At 34.2% G+C, this 10,267-nt stretch overlaps 2 protein-coding genes across 5 annotated transcripts in view; one reads left to right on the top strand and one right to left on the bottom strand.

Annotated features, from left to right (window-relative positions):
• The first annotated feature begins 1,054 nt into the window (after positions 1-1,054).
• LOC105556966 (brahma-associated protein of 60 kDa) lies at positions 1,055-5,590 on the top strand. Of its 3 annotated transcripts, none has more exons than XM_012004084.1 (7): positions 1,055-1,154; positions 1,802-1,928; positions 2,096-2,271; positions 2,611-2,941; positions 3,063-3,260; positions 4,064-4,322; positions 4,422-5,590. In XM_012004084.1, the coding sequence occupies exons 2-7, from the start codon at positions 1,815-1,817 to the stop codon at positions 4,826-4,828; spliced, it is 1,485 nt and encodes a 494-aa protein (XP_011859474.1). In that variant the 5' UTR covers positions 1,055-1,154; positions 1,802-1,814; the 3' UTR covers positions 4,829-5,590. The 3 variants fall into 3 exon arrangements, with proteins under 3 accessions (XP_011859474.1, XP_011859472.1, XP_011859473.1); XM_012004082.1 differs by having other exon boundaries at positions 2,596-2,941; XM_012004083.1 differs by having other exon boundaries at positions 1,076-1,188; positions 2,596-2,941.
• An 889-nt stretch (positions 5,591-6,479) lies between these two features.
• Positions 6,480-10,267, bottom strand: part of LOC105556965 (dehydrodolichyl diphosphate syntase complex subunit NUS1) — a 9,053-nt gene continuing 5,265 nt past the window's right edge. The window contains exons 2-4 of one of the 2 annotated variants that reach the window (XM_012004080.1): positions 9,069-9,188; positions 6,730-6,979; positions 6,480-6,645 (exon numbers count right to left, since the gene is read on the bottom strand). In XM_012004080.1, coding sequence (XP_011859470.1) covers positions 6,555-6,645; positions 6,730-6,979; positions 9,069-9,188 — 461 coding nt within the window. In that variant the 3' untranslated portion in view covers positions 6,480-6,554. The remainder of the gene's footprint in view (positions 6,646-6,729; positions 6,980-9,068; positions 9,189-10,267) is intronic. The other variant, XM_012004081.1, reaches the window with a different exon arrangement.

Raw genomic sequence — 10,267 nt, 5'->3', positions numbered from 1 at the left:
TTGTAGAAAAAAATGGTTCAGGACTTTTCGACTCAATTTTTAGTCAGGAATAACGCTATACCACAGTATAACCAGTATGCCCACTCTCTGTCGGCACCTTTGATCTGGGCGTTCTCAATTTTCCGCCATGTTTTTGATAGCCCCAACAGTGTATCAACGGCTAAAAGTGCCTGGGCCCTTTTCAGGATCGTATCCAGGAAAGGCGCGTACGAACTAGCGTACATTATTTATTGTAAATGGAAATGGCCTATGGAAAAAATGTTCTAATAAAAGTAATTAATGTAATTACTTGCTCCAACGTATAAAAGTATTAACGCGTTATTCGTCAAAACTGCTAATTTTTCAATGTCACACCGACTTTGCACTAACACACGTACAAAAATCCTGTGATTGGTCATAGCTAAAACATGTCGGATGCGCAGTACGGATCGGCGCGAACGTGAAACAAAAGAGCGAGTGGGCATACTGGTTATACTGTGGCTATACTATTAGTGGGCGCTATTTAATTAACACCCTGTATAACTTTTCTTCTCAGCTTGACCCAATCTACTATAATCTTTGGAGTCGTCCAAATCGAATCTGACACCCTGTATATATTAGTTGAACAATTATATCTACAAAATTTAATTAAATACATACATAAATTAGTACAAAAGATTATATTAATATACTTTATGGAATAAAATTATCATATATATGGAAATTGTTTATTATTTATATTTATAATTATGCAATTGATAATACTTGTGGAAAAATTTTTTTTCTAAATGCTTTCTTATACATATAAGAAAGTATTCTAGACAAACTGTATAATTTGATAATATTAAGATAATAATAAATTAAATAATAAGAATTAAACAATAATAAGAATTAAATTTTAAGAAATACTAATTTAAAATACTAATTCATTATATTTCACCAGTAGAAGCTTCAAAAAACTGGCGCGAATTGAAGAAAAATGGCGGACCAATCACAGCGTGCTATCTTATGGCCAGACTCTTATTAGAGGGTCTCTATCTTGACCCTCAAAAAAAAGAAAATCGATTAATCGACTTTTGCCCATCCCTAGGGGAAAGCGAGCAAAAGTGACGGAAAGTGAAGCTGACGAAGTAAGCGTAACCAAGTACGAAACCGATACACCGAAGCGTTGCAAGGTTATTCGACAATACTCCTTACAAATACCGTTTTGTAATTAATATTCACTGAATTACTGTGTTGTGTGTACGTGCTCCAACGCGACAGAACTGAGCGCAACAGTTTCGTTTTGTTATTTCTCGTGAAACTCTGATCTAAAGTGACCGAGAATCCTCGATAGTGCGATACATTCGATGTTTCTTTTGTACACAAATTGATTCGTTTTACTGAAATCTCTCGCATGTCGAGCGTGCGATGCATTTGCGCAATATGTAACAGTATTCGCAAGTAGAAACGAATTTTTCGTTTGTACTAGGTTACGTTATACCTGCGTGTCGGATGTTTATTATGATTCGGTGCTTTCCATTTACCGACACAAGTTGACACAGTGTTATTTCCTCCTTGTTGTTCTCTGGATGTTATAAGAAGACAAACTGATGCCTGTGTTGATTTGTGTCGCTAAATACAGAAAGCACCAGTTGTCGCGTATCATATTACGATTCCAATTTGTGAAATTAAATTAACCAGAGTTTAGTCTCGACATGTAAATGCAACAGTTTTTGTATCTTTGACTTAAATTTATTGTATATTTATGTGTAATGATCATGCAATCTTAGTCACAATGTACTCAAGAGATTTACTCAAAGTCGTTTGTTTCTTTTTCAAGATTACGAGCAAAAATGGCACAGAGATTTCCTGTGCCAAATGCAGGAAGTAATGGGCCCCCGCCTCAACGGTATCCGCCGTCGTCGGTGCCGCCAAATCTACGGCAATACTCTGGACCTAACTTCCCGGTATACCTTTTACTTTTGATACATAGCAGATAAAATATCGATTATAACATTAAATACTGATACGATTGGCTTTCTGTGATGCTTGATAATTATATGAAGTAATTACAATCTACAAATTATACGCAAACATTTGATATATATGTATGTAAGACTGTTTGGTTGCACAGATGCAGCAGAGATCTGGATTCACTCCGCCTCCACAAATGGGTAACGCTGGGCCAGGTCCTGGCGGGATAATGAGACCAAGTCAACCTTACTCAAATATGCGTCAGGGCCCAATGCCTACACCGCCTGTTGGAAAGAGAAGTGCGGACCAACGTATTCCTATGTCCCAGCAAAAGCCGTAAGTATCACAGTCGTGGAAACAAGTCTTTGAGACAAATGCTTCGTATTTACCTTGTGTAAATTTTGTATTCTTCGTTAATCAGATTATATTTTAATGATTAACTGCTTTTGATTTTTGAAATTTATCTTTACTCTTGCATGTTTATCCCTTTTGTTATTTCTGTGTATACATATGTTATTTTCGTCAGTAACTTGATGTTTGATTTAAGTATTTTGTTTACGCTTGAGAGACCAAATTTTATTAGGGACAAACACTGCAACCCAAGGCTTACAGAATTATTTATAATTTCTGTGTCTATGGTTTTCGAATAAACTCATTTAGGTATGTTTGGAACAGTGATTTTTCACATTCCACATCAAAGAAAAAGAAGAAATTGGCAGACAAAATATTGCCGCAGAAAGTGCGCGATTTGGTGCCAGAATCGCAGGCTTATATGGACTTGCTGGCGTTCGAGAGAAAATTGGACGCGACTATCATGCGAAAACGTCTTGATATTCAGGAAGCTTTAAAGCGCCCGATGAAGCAGAAACGAAAATTGCGTATTTTTATCTCAAACACATTTTATCCTGCTAAAGAGGCGGGCGAAGGAGAGGAAGGATCTGTGGCATCTTGGGAACTTAGAGTCGAAGGACGTCTTTTAGATGACACGAAGAATGATCCCAATAAGGTATAATGTCGCAATGGGTTCTAAAATATGATTACGATAAATAAATTAATGTATAGTATAATTACTTCATAATTATGTCATAAATATATTCAGTGACACAACAGTTGTATAAATTTTGCAGGTAAAGCGAAAGTTCTCGTCTTTCTTCAAAAGTTTGGTAATAGAATTGGACAAAGATCTCTACGGTCCTGACAACCATTTAGTCGAGTGGCACCGTACGTTGACTACTCAAGAAACCGACGGATTTCAAGTTAAAAGACCGGGCGACAAAAACGTTCGCTGCACAATCCTTCTTCTTCTCGATTATCAGCCATTGCAGGTAATCTTTTGCAGTTAATATGTTAATAGTATTTAAGTTAATATGTAAATTATTCTGCAATCTTTACCTTAAAGAACCCTGCACTAATCATATAGGAAATTGGATCTCGGTTAAATTGGCTAGTTTTCACATATGTTGTAGCTTATGACCTGCTGAACAAAAAATATAATGGGCTGAAACTTAAATAATGGCTAGTTACTGAGTTACAGCCAGTCGAACATGGAAAATTTGAACTCCGCGGGTCTTGTTTGGAAATACTTGGAAGCATATTGGGAAAAAATGTTTCAGACAAAAGTTGTTTGGTTCGATATATATTTGTTTGGTTCGAAATAAGACTATATTTCATTATATAGTGTCTTTGAAAAACTCTTGACATAAAAATGTGCAATGAAAAATGGGGGTGTCCATTTAAGAAATTGAAATTGACCTTCATGTGACCTTCAAATGATTATCCAAGGTCAAATTAATGGCATCGTCTTATGTCTCCCTTCGAACCAAACAACTTTTGTCTGAAACATTTTTTCCTAATATGCTTCAAAGTATTTCCAAACAAGACCCGCGGAGCCCAAATTTTCCATGTTCGACTGGCTGTAGCTCAGTAACTAGCCATTATTTAAGTTTGAGCCCATTATATTTTTTGTTCAGCAGGTCATAAGCTACAACATATGTGAAAACTAGCCAATTTAACCGAGATCCAATTTCTTATTGTTATGATTAGTGCGGGGGGTTCTTCATCATTTTATCACAATTAATTTAGTACTGTCCTCGTTGATCTTAAATTTATTTTGTTATTTATATTCCAGTTTAAATTGGACCCAAGATTAGCGCGGTTATTAGGTGTGCACACACAGACGCGACCAGTCATCATATCCGCACTCTGGCAATACATAAAGACCCACAAGCTCCAAGACAGTCACGAAAGAGAATTTATTAACTGTGATAAATACTTGGAACAAATATTTGCCTGCTCACGAATGAAATTTGCCGAAATACCACAACGACTGAATCCTTTGTTACATCCACCCGATCCCATCGTTATAAATCATGTTATAAGCGTAGAAGGTAAGTGAGGTGCAATGTTTTTTTTATTTCTGACAAATATTCATTTTAAAAATAATTTCGGGGAACAAGTATTGCAACGATATCATTTACGTTATTCAGGTACAGAAACGAAGCAGACTGCGTGTTATGACATTGACGTGGAAGTGGACGACACATTGAAAACGCAGATGAACAACTTCTTGCTGTCGACCGCAAGCCAGCAGGAAATTCAAAGTTTGGATAACAAAATTCACGAAACCGTTGAGACGATTAATCAATTGAAGACTAATCGCGAGTTCTTCCTGAGTTTCGCTAAGGATCCGCAACAGTTCATCAACAAGTGGATTATCTCTCAGACTAGAGATTTAAAGACCATGACCGACGTTGTTGGCAACCCAGAGGAAGAACGGAGAGCTGAATTTTATTACCAACCTTGGGCACAGGAAGCTGTGTGTCGTTACTTTTATACAAAAGTGCAGCAAAAACGAGCGGAGTTGGAGCAAGCACTGGGTATCAGAAATTCGTAAAATTATTAAAGCTGTACTTGATCTTTTTATCATAAAGCTATGTAAGATATTCGTAAGTGTCTGCCTTTATAACTATTGCTACATGTAATGCTATATTATGGCTTATCTTTCAAAACATATATTTGTAACATTAATGTAGAATATACAAACTAGAGCTTTTGATTGGATACATGTTTTAATTTAAGATTCACTGTACACGTAATCCGTGTACACGGATTTAAGGTGCCTTTATTCACGTGCACCTGTGTACGTGACACGTGTACACATACATATAGTCATGTATGTGATACGTGTATTCGGATATTCGTGTATGCGACACGTGTACTCGAATATCCGTGCATGTGTGATGCGTGTAAACGTGTGCAAATATTAATCAAAATTTGATGAAAGATCTCTATTTCTGCATATGTGGTCTGACATATGTATACGCATAATTCCAGCATTCCAAGTTTTATCCAGATTTTATCACATAATTCTCTAAATATTTTCCTATTGAGGTATACACGGCTACACGTTTACATATGTCACATACACGGATATTCGTGTATCACGTTCGCAGATATTCGTGAACACGTGTTCATGGATTCACGTAAATAGATTCTTTAAATTCGTGTACACGGGTTAAAACATGTATAAGATAAATACACGGATTACATGTATAGTCTAGTACACGTGTACTAGGGAGCTGTAATACAAACAAATTGCATTAATTTACTCAAAGCAAAGTTTATACCTGTATGAAAATAAAAATATAACAAAGAATTTCTTTTTCACGTATGTAGTTATATAATAAATATATCGCAATTTCAATCAAATGTTTGTTCCAAAAATTTGCACAGCGGACTCTGGACCGAAGGAAAGCTCAATGGAAAAACACCGTTTTTCTCTGAAATACATTCTTTTAATGAGAGTATCTTTTTGTCGCGATATTAATGTATCTCGGTGTAATTACAAAGAACCCCGCACTAATCATATAGGAAATTGGATCTCGGTTAAATTGGCTAGTTTTCACATATGTTGTAGCTTATGACCTGCTGAATAAAATATATAATGGGCTGAAACTTAAATAATGGCTAGTTACTGAGCTACAGCCAGTCGAACATGGAAAATTTGGGCTCCGCGGGTCTTGTTTGGAAATACTTTGAAGCATATTAGGAAAAAATGTTTCAGACAAAAGTTGTTTGGTTCGAAGGGAGACATAAGACGATGCCATTAATTTGACCTTGGATAATCATTTGAAGGTCACATGAAGGTCAATTTCAATTTCTTAAATGGACACCCCCATTTTTTATTGCACATTTTTATGTCAAGAGTTTTTCAAAGACACTATATAATGAAATATAGTCTTATTTCGAACCAAACAAATATATATCGAACCAAACAACTTTTGTCTGAAACATTTTTTCCTAATATGCTTCAAAGTATTTCCAAACAAGACTCGCGGAGCCCAAATTTTCTATGTTTGACTGATTGTAGCCCAGTAACTAGACATTATTTAAGTTTGAGCCCATTATATTTTTTGTTCAGCAGGTCATAAGCTACAACATATGTGAAAACTAGCCAATTTAACCGAGATCCAATTTCCTATATGATTAGCGCGGGGTTCCTTATTTTTGCATTCGTAGGACATGTAAAATAATCATGTTAGAAGCTCGATCTCTAAGATCATTTATTTCCTCTTACGCAGATACGTAGTACCCCTTGTATAAATAAAGTTAATTACATATCATTTACCGTGCCGTTGTTTACATTTGCTATATCTCTCTAATAAATACGTGAAGTCTTTCACTGAGATATTAACGTACAGCGGCAACATTCTGAAAAAAGTTACATTGTTATTTTAAAAAAGATCTTTTCAGAAGACATTGGCAGATATTCACGATAATTTCTTATAAACTTACAAAAATTCTGTTGTTCTTGTGTGCCATGGTAGAACACCATGTGTGGAATAAGTGTTACCGTATATTAAAGCGAGATCGGGATCGGGCATTCCTTTTATTTGTAACTTTTCGGAGATTAGTAGGTCCGTAATGTCTTCCGGGTCAAGGTTCCCCGTAGATATGGCTTTTGCCAGTGACTGCGCCAACGTTCCCATTTTCCCTTTGCCATCTGTATTCGACAGTAACGATACACAGATCTTAGACTTGTTTCCTGTAATTACAAAGTACAATTAATAACAACTTTCTTGAGAGATGTGGTTAACATATCTTTAACTACATTAACTGTTCATTACTTTATTATATTCTTAACTTCATTTAATTATACAATTTAACACATTCATTATTAAACCACTTTAGTTGACTTCGTTCATGCCGGTTAAACGATTTTATGATAAAAAGGACAACATACTCGATATGTAGTATTAAATTTATCGTATCGAGCTGCACAAAAATATAATTTGTGATCTTTATTTGACTGTCATCTCATAACAGCCACTGATGACCGATAAGACACAGTGGAAAACTCAATGTCGGCCACCAGTGATTGTCGTGACAATGAGTTAGAGACACGGAAGTTTGAATATCATAAGAGCGTTACAGGAAAATAATAATTTAAATTAATTCAGATTATCAATTGTCTTAAGCCCACTTTACACGATCTATAATTCGCGACAGAATTCAAGATAGAATTCTATTTTATAATTTCATATATTAAATTGACATATGTATGTTTGTAGATTAGGTTAGTGTAGGTTATAACATTTACATATGGATGAGGTTTCCCTGCCGATTGAACACAAATACTCACAGCAATCAATGCTTAAGATTTTTCATTAGACCAGATACAATTAATCAATCACGCATTTTCATGCACTACACATATTTGATGCATCTTTTCTATTTACAAAATTGGAGCATTATAATTATAATTCTGATTGTTCAAATGTTTTCTGTATTACACGATACATAAAAATTTTTAAATAGAATTCTGTATCGAATTCTGTTGCGAATTATAGATCGTGTAAAGTGGGCTTTAGTAACCATCTTATCTGCAACGCAATTATACACTACTCCAAAAAAAAGGGAACACTTTTCATACCCTAAAAATTGGGCTATTTTCAAACCATTGAAACTCAGCGAAAAATCATCGTAGACTCAAAACTAAAAAAGCATTTTAAAGCTTGAAGTTTCACCTTTAAAACCCTGTCACCGATTTATTTAAGTATGTTCATCTTCCTCGTTCTGTGCTTTAAAAACGAATACCTTGTTTTGTTCCTTAAAATTACGTATATTTGACACATTGCAGCTCGATAAAAAAAATTATCTCAACAAATTCGATACAAGTTCCACAATCTACAACATTCTACCTACAAAATGATTTTTTAAAATTTTCCTACGATTTTTTTTGATCGAGTTACATGAGTTTGAAGCGAATCATGTATTTTCTTGAAAAATGATGTTTACCACCGGCATTAGCGTTACCCAATGTGCACTACGTGGAGGTTGCCAGTCGGATTTTGCACATCGTGTGTGTGTGTATATGTGTGTGTACGTGCGTGTGTTTTAAAGGTGAAACTTCAAGCTTTAAAATGCTTTTTTAGTTTCGAGTCTACGATGATTTTTCGCTGAGTTTCAATGGTTTGAAAATAGCCCAATTTTTAGGGTATGAAAAGTGTTCCCTATTTTTTTTTTAGTAGTGTATAACATGACGTAATACTTATTACATAATGTTTTGTGCGTAACTATCCCCACACAGAAAAATATTGTACAGTCAAGAAAAGTAATTACTCAGTTTATTTTATTCCGTTTAAGTAATAGTTTGCTTTAACAAAGAATATTTTCTTAATAATAGTTTTAAGATATACTTGTTACTTATAGTCTTACAAAAGCTTGCCATCTTATACTCAAAGAAAGAATTTATTCTTCTTTGAAGAAAATTATAAAACTTATTGAAGAATTCCGTATGCTTCTTTTAATAAAATCAGAAGAAACAAACTTGTTTTCCTTCAAATAATTCTATATGTATTCTTGTTTGAAGTACTAGACTTACTTGTAAGAACCAGAATACGTTTTGAGTAAATATAACACTTGCGACGACATTATGATAGATTTGTGGATATATAAACTTATCAAATACTTGGAACAAATAATATTTACTTGCAGGTAGTATATATTTTTCTGTGTGCAGGATTAGGAAATGCATATATTAACATTGTTAAATAATTGTTCGAGGGGATCCAATTTTCTTGGAAGTAATTCAGGTCGCCGGGATATGAAGGAAAAGAAAGTGCATTACTGACCAATTATTCCATTTTGACTAGGTGCCTTTTCAGGTGAATTCCAAATAATACACTCTACTAGGTCAGGCCGCTGTTTTGCAAGTTCTTCTTTGAGATTGATTTCATTTTTCTTAAAGAAACCTGGAAAAACAATGTAAGTTGGAAAAAACTTAAATTCGCAAAGCAATCGGTCATATTTCTAAATCGTAAGACGTGATTTCTCATTAAATTATATTTTTACGTTGAGATGTTTTTATAAATCTTTGTCCCATTTGCAGTTGTCTACATTTATCCGCCAAAATATAACTGACGTTGTTTCGCATATAATAACATTATGATTGTTAAGCTACCGTAATTAATGTACTACTTGATTGTATAAAGATATTACTAATACATGCGACAGAAATAACCACGATACTTATATTAAAATGTAAACGATTCACTTTTTATAGTTAACAATTGAGTGATATGGCAGAAAATTAATGGCATGGCCTTGAAAGAAATTGAAGATCATTACAAGGCCTAAGGCCGGTATTCATAGTCAGATCTTATATTGAAGACCGTCTTGAATTTATCTAAAGATACTGTATGGAATATTTTATTGGCTATGGAGAATCTAAAGATAATCTTAAGATGATCTTGAACATAAGATGTGATTATGAATACCGGCCTAAATATTTACGTGGCATGCTGGCAAATTTTTATGCATATACATACAGTAATTATATATAATTTGAAATAGATAACGATTTGAAACGCAGAACGCCACGTCCTCAAGTAACGTGGCAGTTTAGCCAATTAGACATTGAAAACATCTAAAGCATATTGCCAGAGACGATATTTAACGTCCCTTTTGATTTTATGTCGACGTTGAAAAAAGGTGTTCCTTATAACCAAATTTACGCGATTTTGACCATAATGAAAACTTCTACATAATGAAAACAATCATATTTCAATCATGGCAATATTGCTTTTTTAAGCGCATTCTTTAAGAGTAAATTTTTACTTTTAACCGAAAAATGTTCACTGATTTCTAAGTTTTCTGAAAAAAGAAACTTTGAATTCTTCTTAATTTTTACTAAAATATTCCTTAAAAAAGAATCCAGCATACCTACTGTAATTTTAAAGATGTTCGTGTACTGATATAGATAACATTTACAACCGCAACATATTTAAATTTCAATTTTTTCTACTTTTGGTCGGTTTATGCAAAAGCCATC

Source organism: Vollenhovia emeryi, unplaced genomic scaffold (genome assembly GCF_000949405.1).
Source record: "Vollenhovia emeryi isolate VEMERY1.0 unplaced genomic scaffold, V.emery_V1.0 DF939676.1, whole genome shotgun sequence".
Taxonomy (NCBI): Eukaryota; Metazoa; Arthropoda; class Insecta; order Hymenoptera; family Formicidae; genus Vollenhovia; species Vollenhovia emeryi.
The sequence above is the reverse complement of the archived record's forward strand: the minus strand, read 5'-3'. Positions and strand labels throughout refer to the sequence as shown.